General features: G+C 31.9%; 1 protein-coding gene across 24 annotated transcripts in view; it reads left to right on the top strand.

Annotated features, from left to right (window-relative positions):
• The window catches only part of LOC127799523 (mediator of RNA polymerase II transcription subunit 15a), a 169,822-nt gene that overhangs the window by 15,762 nt on the left and 135,584 nt on the right, over nt 1-18,476 (top strand). For 4 of the 24 annotated variants that reach the window (XM_052333748.1, XM_052333654.1, XM_052333646.1 and 1 more), the window contains exon 1: nt 18,121-18,288. The exons of 1 other annotated variant lie outside the window; for it this stretch is intronic. Coding sequence is in view for 2 of the 23 variants with exons in the window: in XM_052333841.1 (XP_052189801.1) it covers nt 3,675-3,751 (77 nt within the window). In the remaining 21 variants the exon portion in view is untranslated. Of the gene's footprint in view, nt 1-3,657; nt 3,752-12,442; nt 12,523-18,080; nt 18,289-18,476 lie in introns of those variants that run through there. 19 more of the 24 variants (XM_052333698.1, XM_052333732.1, XM_052333689.1 and 16 more) reach the window with 13 other exon arrangements.

Below are 18,476 nucleotides of genomic sequence, written 5' to 3'. Positions count from 1 at the left end.
CTCGCCTTCCGTCGTAGCTGCTTGCTGCGCGTCGACCATGGTTGCCGAACAGCAGCTTTGCTGCTGCTACCATGGCCGATTTCAGCTCTCTCTCTCTCTCCCTTGCTTTGATGCTTCTCAATGGGCCAAACTCCCTGCCTATTTATAGGCAACGTCCACCCTCAACTCCTTTGGCCACCCCTCTTAGCATGAAAATCACGTCGTTTGCAGAAGATTTGCAAAGGCATGGCCATGAAGATTTTGCAGGCTGGCCATCACGCACGTTTATAGCACATTAATGCGCAATCTCCTCAAATCTTGCTGCTACTCCCTCAAATCTCGCTGCCACTCTCTTCCAAATATTCCAATTTGCAGAGAAATTTCGGCCAAGAAGATGGCTTCACGCCCCTGCTGCTACGAATATTTCATATATATATATGTATAATTATATATTACACTAATATTTATAAGAAATTATACTATTAAATTCCAATTTTCATCTTATATCACTCGGGCAACTTCGTAATTTCAATTATACCCTCGAACACTGAATTAAATTGCATTTTAGTACAGAAAACGCAAAATTAATAATCCAAGATTTACTCGATAAAGACGATTCCGCCCCAATGTCCTCACCGGACTGTTGTTTCATCCCGAAACCACTGAAAGGTTGTTCATTACGCAAAATCGGAGCCCCCTAGGGTTCCGTTGATTTTTCGGGAGCCTCCTACCATGATTCAATTTTGCAGCCTAAATGGCAGCTGTATTTTAGCTGTACCGAAAGTTGTTCCCGATTCGATTTCTTTCGACACCATAAATCCTATCTTGGGCTGCTCATTAATGTCGTATCATTTTCTTTAGATAATTTCATTTCGAGACATTCCTTGCAGTCGATTCGATACTTATAACTGCTATCAAACCAATTTTTCGATATTCTAAACTCATCGAAATTACATGGCAACCTCATACTAACATGGGGTATTACATTCTCCTTTCCTTACAAAAATTTTGTCCTCGAAATTTGCCACATTTCATCGCCGTCATCCGTGCCTCCTCCATATTTGTGTGTATATATATATATATATAACATATATATTGTATTAACATGTAATTGTGTATAATTTATCATATGCTTAATTGTGTATATATACATATATATTGTATTAATAGTAGATATATTTAATATATTTTTTAATAATTGTGTCTAATTTATCAACATGTAATTATAGTAATTTTATTAGTTGAATATCAACTTATAAATTATTTTTATAAAAAAAATCATATTTTTATGAATTTTATTTATATTAATGAGCAACATGTCAATTTAATATTTTTGTTAAATTTTGATAACATATCAGTTTTTTTAAATTAAAAACATAATTATATAAATTACAGTTTAAATTACATTTGTTTAAATACATTATCAATTTAAACGTTACTTATTTTTAACTTTTACACAACTTAAAAAGTATAAGGGTGCGTTTAATTGCAAGTATAGAATTTACATGGGAAAAAAAATATTTTTTAGGCAATTAAATGATCTATAATTAAATTTTAGAGAAAATGTTAATTGAAAATGTTTGATTGACTTAATTTTTTACTTAGAAATTAGTATACATTTTTTAGTTTTTAATGTTTGATTGTCATTAGTTTTTATAAAAATAATCACATACACATATAAATAATTAATAATCAAATATACAAATCAATAATTTATTACATAAAATAATCAAATATATACATATTCAAAAAATAAATCAAATAATTAGAGAGTGGGTCTGTATTTGCCATCACCACTATAGGGCTTTCACTTTTAGAGAACAACAATTGCACACAGACATATAACGTTGTATGTATGCATATATATATATATATATATATATATATATACTATCGGACAAATAACAATGAAGAATAAGAATAGATCATCGTTGTCATTTATATACACATCGATAAATAATGATGAAGAACAAGAACAAATCATCGTTGTCATTTATATACACATCGATAAATAATGATGAAGAATAAGAACAGATCACCGTTGTCATTTATATACACATCTTTTATAATAAATATATATATATATATATATTATAGAAGATGGGTGGTGGCCGCTATAACTATCGGTCTGGCCGATCCTACTCTTTTCTTATCCGTTGATGGGCGATAGTGAAAGGAGAAGGAACTGTGGTGGGTGGGTTTTTTCAATTCCATGAAAAATAAAATCTACCCCCATGAGAAAACTAATTTGTGAGAAAATAACATCACGTCATCACAAATAAAAAAATATTTTTTATGACAAATTTAACCAATCAAATATCTCAAAAGCGAGCCTTCACAATTTGGACATGGTGATTCCGATGGCCGAGTCCAACTCTCGACAAGTCCAAGTCGCCTTTTCCTTCACTTTAGTTTAGAGAATTTGTTCCATTTCTTATTGGTATCTATTATTAGGCCATCTCCAATGCATGGCCAGAATCCTCCCTAAGCCAAAAAAAAGGAGGAAAATGCTTAAATTTAGCTCCAACCCAGTTCTCAATATGTCTTGTCACTCTTCAAAATTTGGCTGAGCTTAAAATGATTCCCTATAGATGAGGAGTTGAAATTTGCTCCCTATTCCGTTTTATATATTTTTTATATGCATTGAACTATTGAGTGAATTATATTTTATGTATTTCACTATTATTTAATTATTTTGTATATTTCATTATATATTTATTTGTATGTAAATATTTAATTATTTTATGTATTTGATTATATATTTTGTGTATGCATGTATTTAATTATTGATTATGTGTATGTGAGTATCTCATTATTTTAATGTAATGTGTATGTGTGTATCTGTTTATATGTGTATCTGTATATTTGATTATTAATTATGTGTATTTGAATCATTTTGTGTATTACATAATTTTTTTATATGTTTTAATGTAATGTTTTAAAATTGATCATAAAAATGAATGTCAAAGTCATTCAATTAGATTATTTAATGTTGTATTTAAAATAATTATTATTATATCATAAGGATAGTATTTATTTTTGTGATTTTTTACACAGTTTGACCAATTAAATTTTGAATTATGAAAATATTTTAAATAAATTTGTTAAATAATTATTTTTAAAAATATTAGTAAATTTATTTATAAATATATTAAATATTATAAAAATCTAATACTATCATATTTATTATTAAATTATCAAATAAATAATAAATTTTCATAATAATAAAAATTATAAGTGAGATAAAATAAATAGAATTGAAATTTATTAATAAACAAGTAGAGTAGAGAGTTTGATAGGGAGAAGAATAAGGAGTGCGCTTAGAACATGCATAATTTTCTAAACAAAATAAGTGAATTATTTATAATATAATACGAAATAAAATAGAGAGTGTGGTCGAAGATAGGCTTGGGTTTAGTCTTCAAGAATCTTTTGTTTTAGAAACCCTAGTTGTACTTGTCGTCTCTTTTTGGTTTGGCTGTATAATTGATTGGGAGACAATACAATACATCTGACGATCTAGCGTGTTGTTGCAGAAGGCATCGCCATCTACCATAGAAGTCTTCCCCGTTCTCTTTAGATTAAATGTTTAATAAATTGCTCCTTCTTGAAACATAACAAAGGGGTGTTTTTTGATTGTTTGGCAGTAACTTCGATGGACACCAACGGTTGGAGATCTGCTCAAAGTGCCCACTATGGATACTGGAAGCAGTGGCACTGATTGGAGGCCCCGATTGCCACCCGATTCGCGGCAAAGGATTGTTAACAAGATGTGAGTTCTTCTTAGCATTTTTTTGGCTGAACTCTTTTGAATCCTATTTTTAGCTTTCTAAAGTGCATCCAACCAAGCGGATAAAGAGAGAAGAAAAGGCAATAACCTTTTTCCGTGTTTGTAACTATAACATTAAATTTGAGTTGTGGCACTGGGTTGAGTTTCTGTTGACTATTAAATTCTGTGGACGTTGGAGTTGTCGGGATTGATATTGTTCCGTGAGTTGCACCTGATGCTATTGCGATTTCCTTATTAATTGAAATAATAATACCTATATTAGTTGCCCTTTTTGTATTGTTTTTTTTTTTTTTCCATTGTGTTTAAATCCATTTTTTCTGTGAGGTTAAGTTATTAGTCTTTTCTTTTTTTGGTGGCGGGGTTGGCGAAGGTGGTTGTTTGGAACGAGTCAATAACAAACATCAGCATAAGGGGGCTAATCCTGTGCAAAAGAACCTGAGAGATTACATACATTGAAATATCATAAATAAACTAGACAGTTTTTTTTTTTTCTTTTGGGGGGGAGGGGGGTGGGGTGTCGGGGGGAGAGTTGGGAGACGAGGATGGTTTCTTTAAGGTATGATTGGTAACATGCTTTCTCTAATTATGCTTTTAATTCTTACCAAGTTCTCTATGGATTGGAAATTTGATTGAATTAAATTTTTTCCACGCTTCACTGGGTTAGCTGCCAAGTCATGTATTTTCCTTCTACCATAAATGATATTCTTACTACCTGGGAGAATTAACATTAAAATGTGACATCTCATGGGGTTAGCATGGACACTTTGAAGAGGCACCTTCCTTTTTCTGGACAAGAGAACTTCAAGAACTCGAGCTAATTGCAAGTAGATTTGAGGAGAAGATCTACACTACTGCAACAAGCCAGGTACCCTGTCATTAGGCATATTTTGATTCATATAATGTACATGTTGTGTTGTTTTTGGTCACTTGTTTATTTTAAGTATGCTAAAATGTATATTTTGTTGTTTAAAATGCTCCATGTTATGTCTTTATGAATTTCTCAATAATATGTATTTTCTTAACTTCTACTTGCAGTCCGATTATCTGAGAAAAATATCTCTAAAGATGCTGACAATGGAGATCAAATCTCAAAATACCATGGCCACTATCGTACCTGTGAACTCTGCCAATAATAGTGAAAATCCCCCAGATGTAGGTAAACTCCTTTTCCTCCCAGCAAACCTGTTTCTGTTAGAAGATCCAGTATATACTTGCGTTGGCATCGGAAAATACATGCTTTGGAGTAGGCCATTTCTACTGTTCTAGTAGAAATTATATAGTGAGACATTGTAGTGGTTGGAAATTGAGATTGTCTTAGCTCATGGCCCAACATCAAAAAATATGTGATTGGGAGAGAAGAAAGAGAGATGGGGAAGAGCCTGGAATCGACAATGTGTAGGCTGTATTGACTAACTTTTGTCTCTTACCTTCATGAGGATGACACCATCCCCTTTTGTGGAACTACGCTTTTCAAGAGGTGCGTTATTTTGTTTTCCAGCGGCTTCAAGGCTTTGCATTGACTTAGTAAAATGTTAAATCCATGCAAGCGAAGTGCAAAACCTGGAAGCTCTTGTTGAGGTTCTGGGGTGTAAGTGGGTTTTATTCCAACTGTGGGCTTAGTTCCTTGGTTAGGCTCTTAAGTTTAAATCCTAGACTAGCCTTTAATCCTATCTTCAGCATCCCAACTTCTGCCATATCCCCTTTTTAGGCTCCTGTTTCAGTTTCTTTTCTTTGATAAATAAATTACATTGAAGTATGCCAAGAGGGAAAACCTTGTATGAAATAGGAAAGAAAGGAAAAAATAAAAAATACCTGTAAAACTATTTATCAACAACAAAACTCGTCTATAAACAATGCAAAAAAGGATAAACAAAAAGCGAAGTCATCTTTTAACCATAAAAAAGGGAAATGAAGAGTGTTCTCTTAGGGAAATGAATAAGATTTTCAATATTCTCAATACTAGGATCGGATCACAGTCACACAAATCACATGCACAAAAATCAAAGAGGCACAGAAAATTTAACATGGCTTGGTCTCAGCAGACCACTGTTAGGCTGATAATGTCTTTCCCATGAACAAACTTTCCCTCAAGCCTCTCAACAATCCCATCTCATGTAGCTTTAGACTTAAACGGGCACCTAAAGGGAGCCTAGTCACATTTTGGAAGTATAGAAGCATCCCTTTACTCTCACACAAAATACTACCCATAGTTACCTGGTTCGCTCACCTCCCTTAAGAACCACGAACTAATTCGTGTGTCCCAGTTCGCGGTGCATTTTCGAACTGGTTCGTAGTGGTGCGCGCTAGGACGCTACAATCAACGAACTGGAGCTGAAAATATACCAGCTACCAAACATGCCAGCGACCGCCATCGGTAGAAAAGAGAATCACATAAGAGAAGAAGAGACGAGAAAATATACCATAAATAAAGGAGTGAGCGAGGAGATGACAGCAGCCATAAATAAAGGAGTGAGTGAGGCTATGAAAGCGAGAGAGAGGCAGCAATCGAGGGCGAGCCACGGATCAAGCGAGCGAGCGAGAGGGGCAAAGGCGAGAAAGGGAGAAGGGTTTTTACTTTGCAGAGCAAAAGGGGGCAGGGGTGAGACGAGAGCGAGAAAGGGGATAGGTCGGTGGGCGCCAATTGGGGGTTAGGGTATTTGGTAAAAAATATATTTTTTTTATTTTATAAATTCAAATTTAATTGTGAACTCTAAATTCGTCATTAAAAATGGAATTTTTATTCTAAATAATAAATTAAAAATTAAATATGAAGAGTCAATAATTCCAACAGTGGCAGACAAGCCACTAAATATTTAATTTAACACTACTTCTCTTTTCCATAAGTAGAGTACCAATGCAATATTTTTTATTTTTCAAAATTTTGACTTAATTAAATATAAGTCAATAAAAATTTTGACTTATTTTTTAAAATTTTAACTTAATTAAATATTTTTCAAAATTTTAGTTTTTTACAATGTGTGTATATATAGTGTAGTTTTCTTTCTAATTATCATTGTTTAAACTTTATATAACTTAAAAAGAAAAATTGTGAAATTATATTAAATTTATTGAATATATGAATTTGATAATGTAAAGAACGAACCGAACAAAAATTTCAAACGTACCACGTTCCAAAATAGCGCATCAACTAAGCCTACCCCCCACGTACCACATATCTAGCTAGGTGACGTACCACGTACCCAAACCCATATCACGACTCAAAACTCTAAAACCCTTAATTAGTTTCAAAATCATGCAAAAAAAAGTACAAATCATATATATGTTTATGTTATTATTTAATTTTGAAAAATAATTAGTTAGTAGGTCATGTTAAATTAGTTATTTAGGCAAAATTCGATTATTTTAAATAAGTTGTTTAAATTATTTTGACAAAATTAATCTTGTATATAGGCTATTTATATTTATTATATGTTGTCATATTTCATTTGAAAAATTTATTATGTTTTATATTTTTATTATTGACAACGGAAATATGTAAAGTCATATATGGATAATTAATTTTGAAATTTTGATTATTATCATTTATATTATTAATTGAATATTTAAATTATTTTTATTTTTTATATATAGTTTAATTAATTTAAATTTATTTTTTTATAATTTTAAATGTTATAATTTTATATATAACTTAAATATTATAATTTTATTTTTTAACTTTATTTTTTTTGTTGCTTTTTTAAAAATTTGACTTATGTTAAATGTGGTAATTGATTGCAGGAGGAATATGTAAAGTCATGTATGGATAATCAATTTCAAAAATTTTATTATTGTCATTTATATAATTAATCGATTATTTAAATTATCTTTATTTTATATACAGTTTTAATTAATTTAAATTTATTTTTTATTATTAAATATTATAATTTTATTTTTCAACTTTATTTTTTGTTACTTTCTTAAAATTTTGACCTATCTTGAATGTGGTAATTGATTGTCTAGAGAAATATGTGAAATTATGTATGGATAATCAATTTCAAAAATTTGATTATTATCATTTATATAATTAATTATTTATTTAATTTATATTTATTTATATATAACTTAATTAATTATTATTATTTATTTAATTAATTTTACCATATTTTCTTATTTTCAACCAATTAGTTTTAACCATGTTTTTCATTTGTCAATGTAAACGAATTTTGTGTAATAATTTAATTCTTTGGAAGTCATCTCAGCATTAAAATTTTTAATTAATAGTTATTTTTTAACTTTAAATTTTCTAAGAGTAATATGTAAAATAATGTATGGATAATCAATTTTGAAAATTTGATTATTATCATTTATATAATTGATTGATTATTTAAATTATCTTTATTTTATATATTGTTTAATTATTTTATTTTTTTATATTTTTAAATGTTATAGTTTTATATAATTTTATAGTTTAATTAATTTAATTTATTTTTCTTAAATTTTAAATATTATAATTTTATATATAACTTAATTGATTATTATCATTTATTTAATTAGTTTAACCGTGTTTTTGGTTTTCAATCAATTAATTTTAATCGTGTTTCTGGTTTGTTAATATGAACAGGTTTTGTGTAACAATTTAATGTTTTGGAAGTCGTCATAGTATAAAGTTTTACAATTAATAGTTATTTTTTAACTTTATTTTTGTTGTTACTTTAAAAAAAAATTGACCTATTTTAAATGTGGTAATTAATTGTATGGGAGAAGATGTGAAATAACATATAAATAATCAATTTTGAAATTCTCATTATTATAATTTATATAATTAATTATTTATTTAAATTATCTTAATTTTATATATGTCAGTTAAATAATTTAAATTTGGTTTTTTAAATAAGTCGTTTAAATTATTTTGACAAAATTAATATTTTGTAAAAGTTATTTATATTTATCATATGTTCTCATATTTTTTTTAAAAAAAATTATTATATTTTGATTTTTTTATTATCAACAGGAAAAATATATAAAATCATATATGGATAATTAATTTTAAAAATTTAATTATTATCATTTATAGAATTAATTGATTATTTAAATTATGTTTATTTTTTATATATATAGTTTAATTAATTTAAATTTATTTTTTATAATTTTAAATAAAAAATATTTTGTATAGGCCATTTATATTTATCATATGTTGTCGTATTTCTTTTAAAAATTTTATTATGTTTTATATTTTTATTATTGGAAGGAGAAATATGTGAAGTCACATATGGATAATCAATTTTAAAATTTTGATTATTATCATTTATATAATTAATTGATTATTTAAAATTTTTTTATTTTTTATATATATAGTTTAATTAATTTAAATATATTTTTTATAATTTTAAATGTTATAATTTTATATATAGCTTAAATATTATAATTTTATTTTTTAACTTTTTTTGTTGTTGTTTTCTTAAAAATTTTACTCATGCATGGATAATCAATATATAAAGTTATGTCAATGTGAAGAGATTTTGTGTAACAATTTACTATTTTTGAATTAATTTTTAATTTTTTGTTTTGATATTCTATTTTTAAAAAATTAAAAATACGTTCTTTTTGTTATTTTGAAAAATTATTTTTCAAAATAAAAAATTAGAAAACGCATTCTCTTTAAAATTTTGAAAATAATTTTTTAATAATATTTTATTCAATAAATTTGATTATTTAGCAAATTAGAAATATTTAATATTAATATATTATTAAAAATATATATATACATTTTAAAGTTAATGAATTTTGTAATATTTTTTCTCATTATAATAATAAAATATGAATAAATAAATAAATAAATATGTTTTGAGTTTAGACTTTATTTTGGATGAACTCAAAACAACTTTTTGTTCTTTTGAATTTTTTTTATTTTCAAAAATATATTTTTGAAAATAGTAAAAAGAACCTATTTTAATTATTTTAGAAAATTGAAAATAAAAAATGACTTAAAAACACCAAAGAAAACGCAGCCTAAGTTTTTCAGTTGATAGTTATTTTTTAATTTTTTTTTTTTTGTTACTTTCTAAAAATATTGACTTATCTTGAATGTGGTAATTAATTATCCGGAAAAAGATGTGAAATCATGTATAGATAATCACTTTTGAAAATTTGATTATTATAATTTATATAAATAATTTATTATTTAAATTATTTTTATTATATATATATAATTTAATTAATTTAAATTTATTTTTTTATAATTTTAAATGTTATAATTTTATATATAACTTAAATGTTATAATTTTATTTTTTAACTTTTTTTTGTTAATTTTTTAAAAATTTGTTTTGAATGTGATAATTGATTGTCAGAAGGAATATGTGAAGTTATGTATAGATAATCAATTTTGAAATTTTAATTATTATTATTCATATAATTAATTAATTATTTAAAATATCTTTATTTTATATATAGTTTAATTAATTTTTTTTTATAATTTTAAATGTTATAATTTTATATATAACTAAATGTTACAATTTTATTTTTTAACATTATTTTTTTTTCTTAAAAATGTAACCTATCTTAAATGTGGTAATTAATTGACAGGAAGAATATGTAAAGTCATAAATGGATAATCAACTTTGAAAATTTGATTATTATCATTTATATAATTAATTGATTATTTAAATTATCTTTATTTTATATATAGCTTAATTAATTTAAATTTATTTTTTATAATTTTAAATGTTATAATTTTATATATAACTTAAATGTTATAATTATATTTTATAACTTTATTTGCAAACGTAGTGAAATTTTTAGTGCGATGAAGTTGGTAATTAACCTTAATTTGATCTCTAAGTGCACGTGTATGGTAGAAGCAAGTCAAGTTAGTATAGTGTTTAATATTTGTAATGTGTTTAGAATGACTATGTGCTAAAACATGTTCTAACGTGTTATACTCACATTTCTCAACAGTAAGAGTCTGATCTTTATTGAAAGATTGAAAAGACCGAAATTGAAAAGAAAAATGTGCTTCATCAATTTTTAGAATTTAATATCTATATTTGTAAAATAAGTTTGGGGGTTTCTAATATGTACGACGTAAGTAATAATTAATAACGACCGAGAAACATTTTCAATCAAATAATTAATAAAACGGATCAAGAAATCACCTGTAATATCCTGAAATTTGAAAATAAATAATAATTATTCAAACCGGTGTTTGAGGACATTATTGAATATTTGAGAATTTAAAAGAAAGTATTTATTTATGTGGTTTGAGGAAAATAAGGAATTAAAGGTAATTAATTAAATTATTTGGTTGATAATTATTAATTATTGTATTTGTGGTGATTATTGAATATTTGTGGGTTAAAAGGAAATATTAATTTATTTGGGTATTTGGAGAATTAAGAAAAATGTTTATTTATGTAATTTTGAGGAAATTGGAAATTTAGGTTTAATTAATTTAATTGGGGATATTTATGAAATAGGAAAATAAATTTAATTGGTGAAATTTTGGAAATGTCAAGGTATAAGTGAAATAAGAAGGAAATAGAAGATCGGGCGTATGTGTAATTAAAGGAAATTAGGGGTGTTGAAACGTGATTTGCGAAAGTGGCCGATAATCACTTTAAATATAATTGGAGTAGTATATGTAACGAAGAAGCAGCTAGAGCAGGCGGTTCGCGCGCGAGGAGATTGAGGCGAGGTTGCGGGTTCTAGCGATGGGAAGGCACACTCGGGAGAGAAAATGGGCCGATTTTAATCAGCCAATGAGGGACCGAAACGACGTCGTTTCGGCCCTCAGGTGGTGCTGGCTGCGCCACGTGGCCGCACCCCAACCCTTCATTTTGGCCAATTTAAAGGCTAAATTCGGCCATTTTTGAACCAGCAAGGAGAGAGTAATTTAGAGGAGAAGAAGATGCATGCACAGTGAAGAAAATGGAGAAATTGGGGAAAAGTTTTGGATTAAAGTTAGTTTAATTGCGACTTAATTAGCCAGGTAAGTAGAGAAGATAGTTAAAAATTATATAGACAGGCTTGAATGATAGCTTATTTATTGATGCTTGTTAAATGTATTATTATTATAATTATAATAGGACTTAAGTGTCTTATAATACAGATTTAACGATTCACATGTATTAAATATAACTTAAGATTGTTAAGTAACATAGATAGATACAATTAAGAATAATATTCAAATTTTATGTTTTTTAATATATTTTAATAGATAAAAAAAATTAGATATTTTATAAATCCCTAACTAGAAAATGTAAGTAGGAGACAAGATAAAATGAAGTTTCATGAGCAAAGGATTAAAATAGTGAACAATATAAGAATATTATTAATTAAAAAATACATGTACAGTACATATGCGCATCTTAAACAATAATATTCTTTATATTTTTATTAAAATTATTTGATATAAAATTAAGTAACAACAAATCAATCACGCGACGGTGCATTACACGTGTCCACTTTGAGCTACATATTCGGTATTTTATTCCGCATGAACCGTAAGAATCTTAATTAGAATTGCCCGCCCTGTCAACGCCGATCTCCAAGTCGAACTCACTTTGCAATTATTGAGAATCAAAGCTTAAACTGCTTTCTCCTCACCTGTCTGCCCCTCTCTCTCTCTGCCTCAAGCCACAGAGGTATATTAGGGTTTCTTCCCCCCTTTTGTTCTTCGTGTTTCTGTTTTGCAGCGAGAGAAATCTGTGAATTTGCCTTGAATTAGGTTTATTCCACAATCGTAATCGAAGTCGACGACAGCGTTTCCTTGTTCTTCCTCTTCATAGGGAGCGCCAGATTCTCGGTCTTGTTCGAGGTAATCGGGGTCGACTTTTGGGCAATTGGGGTTTCAATCGTACTGGGCTGATTTAATTATTCAGGCGGGTCTTCACTATTGGGACATGGTGATTCTGATGGTCAAGTCCAACTCTCGACAAGTCCGCGTTGCCTTTTTCTTCACTTTAATTTAGGAAATTGGTTCCTTTTCTTATTGGTATCTAATAGGTTTTAGTCTTTAAGAATCTTATTGGTTCCTTTTCCTAAAAGCGCATTTGCAAAAATAATATAAAATGTAATACAATAGCTAGAATAAACGTAACAAGACGGCACCGTTTAGTTCGAAGGCGTTCGTGACAAAAGTTGATCACTTCTGCTGCTTCCGATTTCTTCTCTTTCCTTTCCCCACCCAATCCTTGAGCAATTCAGCTGGGCCTTCCAGATTGGTTGGCGGATCCACGTGACATCCCTCCCCCTTACCATAACCTTGTCCCCAAGGTTCGAAGTTTGGAAATTTCTTCAATATTTCTTCAGCTGACTCCCAGGTGGATTCCTCGAGATTACAGTTCTTCCATTTAATCAGCCATAAGATCACTTTGCCCCTCCTTTTCGGTAAGTCCTTTGTTTGTAAGATTTCCTTAGGGTAGAATTCTGTGTCTTGGCTTGGATCTGCAATGGGGAGTGCAGCCACTTTTACTGCTTGGTCCCCTATTTTCTTCTTGAGAAGAGAGACGTGAAAAATAGGGGTGGATTTTAGTTGTCTGAAGGAAGGCTAATCTATAGGCCACTACTCCAACCTTTTCTGTGATTTCATAAGGGCCATAGAATCTGGGGCTGAGTTTGTAGTTCACTCTTTTGGCCAAGGACTGTTGCTGATAAGGGTGCAACCTCAAATACACCCATTCTCCCACCTAAAATTCTCTTTCCGTTCTCTTCCTGTCTGCATAGAACTTCATTCTAGTTCGTGCTTGTGCCAGACTCTCTTTAAGTTTCTTATCCATCTGATACCTTTCTTGTAATACTTCTTCAACCGAGTCTACTTTTGTCTGCTGATAAGGCCCCAAAGCCAAATGAGGTGGAGGAAAACCATATAGGGCTTCAAAAGGGGTTCTTTGGATTGCAGTGTGATGAGTGGTATTGTACCACCACTCTGCTAATGAGAGCCACTTAATCCATGTCTTAGGCTGAGCATACGACATACATCTCAAGTATAATTCCAAGCACTGATTGAGTCTCTCAGTCTGGCCATCTGTCTGGGGATGGTAGGCTGAGCTCATTTGTAGTTTAGTCCCCAGCAGTTTGAATAACTCATGCCAAAAGATACTAGTGAACACTTTATCTCTATCTGAAACAATACTCTGAGGGATGCCATGTAATTTACCAATATTGTCCAAGAATATTTGTGCTATCTTCTTGGCAGTGTAAGGGTGTTGCAGCGCTATAAAATGACTGTATTTGGTAAGCCGGTCGACAATCACTAGTATAACTGTTTTGCCCTCAGAGGAAGGTAAGCCCTCAATAAAATCCATAGAGATATGACTCCATGGTTGTGTGGGTTCTGGTAGAGGTTGGAGTAGGTCGGGGTATGGAACATGCTCATTTTTACACCTCTGGCAGACCTCACATTGGAGCACTATTTTCTTAATGTCTTGGGTCATTCCAGGCCAGTAAAATTGTTGTTTGGCTCTGTGGATTCTTGCTTGTATCCCTGAGTGACCCCCTTCTTGCGAATCGTGTATGCATTGTATAAGCTTCCGTCTGATTTCCCCACTAGCCCCAATGTAAAGTTTCCCTTTGTACCTCAGAACTCCATTGTGATATTTATAGTCAGTAACTGCATTAGGATCCAAGGTTAGTGACTGGATAATGTTATTGGCAATCTGGTCTCCCTCATAACTGTCCATAACCTCTTGTACCCAAGCTGGAATTTGTGTTGTAACAGCATTGCATTCCTCAACAATCTCAAATTTCCTAGAAACGGCATCTGCAACACAATTCTCAGTCCCTTTCTTATATTGGATTTCATAATCGAGCCCCATTAGTTTGGTTAACCACTTTTGTTGCAAAGGAATGGTAATTCTCTGCTCAAGAAGGAACTTAAGAGACTGATGATCAGTTTTTATTACGAAATGATGTCCCTCTAAGTAATGTCTCCATTTACTAACTGTAGACACCAAAGCCAGCAATTCCTTCTCATATATGGACACCCCCAATTTTCCAGGGCCAATGGCTGTACTGTAATAGGTTATAGGTCTTCCTTTCTGCATCAGAATAGCCCCTAAACCACCATAGCATGCATCAGTTTCCACTGTGAATGGGAGATCAAAGTCAGGCATAGCTAGTACAGGGGTCGTGCTCATGGCTGTTTTGAGATGGTTAAAAGCTGATTCAGTAGCCTCACTCTAAACAAAACCATCTTTCTTCAGTAGATCTGTCAGGGGTTTAGCCAATGATCCATAACCACGAACAACCTTTCTATAATATCCAGTGAGCCCCAAGAAACCCCTGAGCTGCTTCAAGTTCTTGGGGATTGGCCAGTTTTGCATAGCTTCTATTTTCTTAGGATCAGCAGACACTCCATTCTGATTAATGATATGGCCTAAATACTCAACTTGTGGCTGCCCAAAATTACATTTACTGAGCTTGGCAAACAATTGATTCTCTCTTAGCACCTTTAATACAGTCCTTAGATGGTTGTAATGGCTCTTAATATCTGGACTATACACTAGTATATCATCAAAAAACACCAAAACAAATTTTTTCAAGTAAATTTGGAAAACCTTGTTCATTAAACTTTGGAAAGTGACAGGAGCATTGGTCAGCCCAAATGGCATGACCTTAAATTCATACAACCCCTGGTGAGTCCGGAAAGCTGTTTTATAAACATTTTTTTTTTTCACCCTGATTTGATGATATCCAGCCCTGAGGTCTATCTTAGAAAAACACTTAGCCCCATTTAATTCATCCAATAATTCATCTATCATTGGCATTGGGTATTTGTCTTTGATGGTTAATTGGTTTAATTATCTATAATCAACACAAAACCTCCAGGTACCATCTTTTTTCTTAACTAGTAAAACATGAGAAGCAAATGGGCTGCTACTAACCTGGATGATCCCCGAGTCCAGCATCTCTTGTACTAGTCTCTCTACTTCTGTTTTCTGCACAAAAGGGCACCTGTACGGTCTCAATTTAAAAGGTTGTGCCCCTTCCTTAAGCACAATCTGATGCTCATGGCACCTTTCAGGGGGCAAGCCTGGAGTTGAAAAAACATCTTCAAATTCTTCTAGAATTGGTTTGATATCTTCTGGCACATCTGTTAACTCTTCTTCTGCTATTGAATACAACTGAGCCATTATGCCACATTCATGGTCCTTCAACCAAGTTTCTAACTCCGCACCAGTCATCATTGCAATGCTACTACTGTATTCCCTCCTGAAGGTCACTGTTTCTCCTTTATATTTGAAACTCATATAGCCCTATGCAAAGTCACAAGTAATTGGCCCATATTGGCTCAACCAGTTAACCCCTAACACCATGTCACTTCCCCCCAAGCTTAGGGTTCTCAACTGAAATTGGAAATCATAATTTTGCATCTGCCAGCATATGGGTTGGTACATAGTCCTACTCTCCAGTTTTTCACCATTGGCCACTCTCACAATCATAGGCTTGTTATTTTTGATCTGATACCCTAATGCTTTCACTAACTTCTCATCAATGAAGCTATGTGTGCTTCCACTATCAATCAAAATTGACACCCTCCTGCCCTTCACTCTCCCCTGTATTTTGATGCATTTATGTTTAGTATTTCCCCACAAAGCATTCACAGAAATTTGCATCAATTCCTTAGTGTCATTCTCATCATCAGAATCTTCTTCCCCTGGTTCTGGTTCTTTCCCATTCTCCTCTTCATCTATAACAATGAAATTCAGCATTCTATTCTTGCAAACATGATCTGGTGTGTATTTCTCATCACACCTAAAGCACAGTCCTAGGCTTCTTCTAGTCTGAATATCTGTTGGGGTAATGGTTTTGTATTTATTTGTTGGGTTTAGTGAGCTGGTGGGGTTTGGTTTTTGGGCAGCATTGAAATTCTGAATGTATGGGGAGTTTGGTTTCTGAGAAAGGTAAGTTTTTAAAGGTAGGGTTGGCTTTTGGGGTCTGGAATTTCTGGACAAGGCATGGATGGTTGCTTCTTGTAATAGGGCAATCTCAAAGGCTTGGGTTAATGAGTGGGGTTTCATTATCTTCACCATAGACTTGATTTCCTCTCGGAGTCCACTGGTGAAGATTGATATGTAATAGCTCTCGGGCAAGTGGGGTAGAGCCATCATGACTTGTGCCTTTAATTCCTCAAACAACTCCTGATATTCACTCACTCCGTTTTTTTGTTTGATTTTACTAAAGGTCTCAATTACTTCTTCCCCCGTGGTCTCTGCAAACCTCTTACACACCTCCGTTGCAAATACTCCCCAGCTAGCATTAGGATGACTAGCTATAAAACTATGAAACCATATGTCTGCTTTCCCTTTTTAAGTACATCTCAGCTATGCCAACTCTCAAGTCATCAGGCACTTGATGAATTTGAAAATATTTTATGGCCTTCCGCAGCCATTCCTTAGGCCACTCCCCATTAAAATAAGGGAAATCTATTTTAGGTAGCTTAATATTCATCCTACTATCAAATTTGCTAGAGGTGTAATAAGAAATACCAGGAGTTGCAGCCAAAATTCCAGGTCCAGAGAAGCAAAGCGAACCGGATGCTTCTTCCATCTTCTCCTTTCCATTCCCCTTTCCATTAGCCATTTGAGCCATCATTGAGAGTACAGATTCATATTTATCTGTCGTATCAGCCATTCTCTTAGTTATTTACGCTATGGCTCCTTCGATTGTATCTAGTCTCCCAGTTATTCTTTCATCTACAGCCTTCACAGAATTCTTCACATCCTGGAAGGTTACTTCCAGTTCATTGATCTCCTTATCGTACCTCTTAAAGTGTTCTTCCATGGCCTTGCTTCTGGTCTCCATATTCGGATCAGATTTAAACCGCTCTGATACCAATTGTCACAATTGACAAGCTTATACACAACCCACCCACACAAATCAACACCGTATCCTCCAAAACCCAGTGGGAATCTCTCTGCCCAGCCAAAAATTATATTGAAAATGCAGGAACGACAGAGAATAACAGAAGAACCCAGAAGAAGATGAGAGAAGAAGGAGAATTACAGAAGCGAGAGGTGAGAACAATCAGGTTCAACAATTATTCACGTGAGTTCTCCTTTGCTATCAGACTATTTATACCTTTTCCTAAAAGCGCGTTTGCAAAAAGAATATAAAATGTAATACAATAGCTAGAATAAACGTAACAAGACGGCACTGTTTAGTTTGAAGGCGTTCGTGGCAAAAGTTGATCACTTCCGCTGCTTCCGATTTCTTCTCTTTCCTTTCCCCACCTAATCCTTGAGCAATTCAGCTGGGCCTTCCAGATTGGTTGGCGGATCCACGTGACAATATTCTGTTGGAATTCTGTTTTGGGCCGTGCATTTCAAGCCCAACGAGCAGCCCATCTCGTGCACAGCACATGCCCATGTTCCCTCGGCCCAAGCCGTTTGCTCGCGCATATAGAAGGGCAGCAATGCCTTATTTCATTAGAATGTTCTCGCATTATCTCTCGCTCACTTGCTGAAACCCTAAATCGGCGACGGAGACACAAATTGTGAATCCCTTCTGTTCTTGGCAAGAATCGACTACAGGTATTGGTAAATCTCGGTTTGAATCGTCTAACGGCGTGCGAGATTGGTGGGTAAGAAGCTTGGTTTGTCTCTGTTACTCGCTATGAGAACGAGTTGTATTTTTGTTATATCTTGTTTATGTTTTGATTCCGATAGATTGATTCTTGTGGGATTCGGTTGTAATATTGTGTTGTAATCATCTATTCATATGGTAGATTGACTAGAGGCGGAGCCTCTACCGTGAGTAGGATCTATTTTG

Source organism: Diospyros lotus, chromosome 1 (genome assembly GCF_014633365.1).
Source record: "Diospyros lotus cultivar Yz01 chromosome 1, ASM1463336v1, whole genome shotgun sequence".
NCBI classification, from domain to species: domain Eukaryota; kingdom Viridiplantae; phylum Streptophyta; class Magnoliopsida; order Ericales; family Ebenaceae; genus Diospyros; species Diospyros lotus.
Note: the sequence above shows the minus strand (reverse complement) of the source record. Positions and strands in the feature narration are given on the sequence as shown.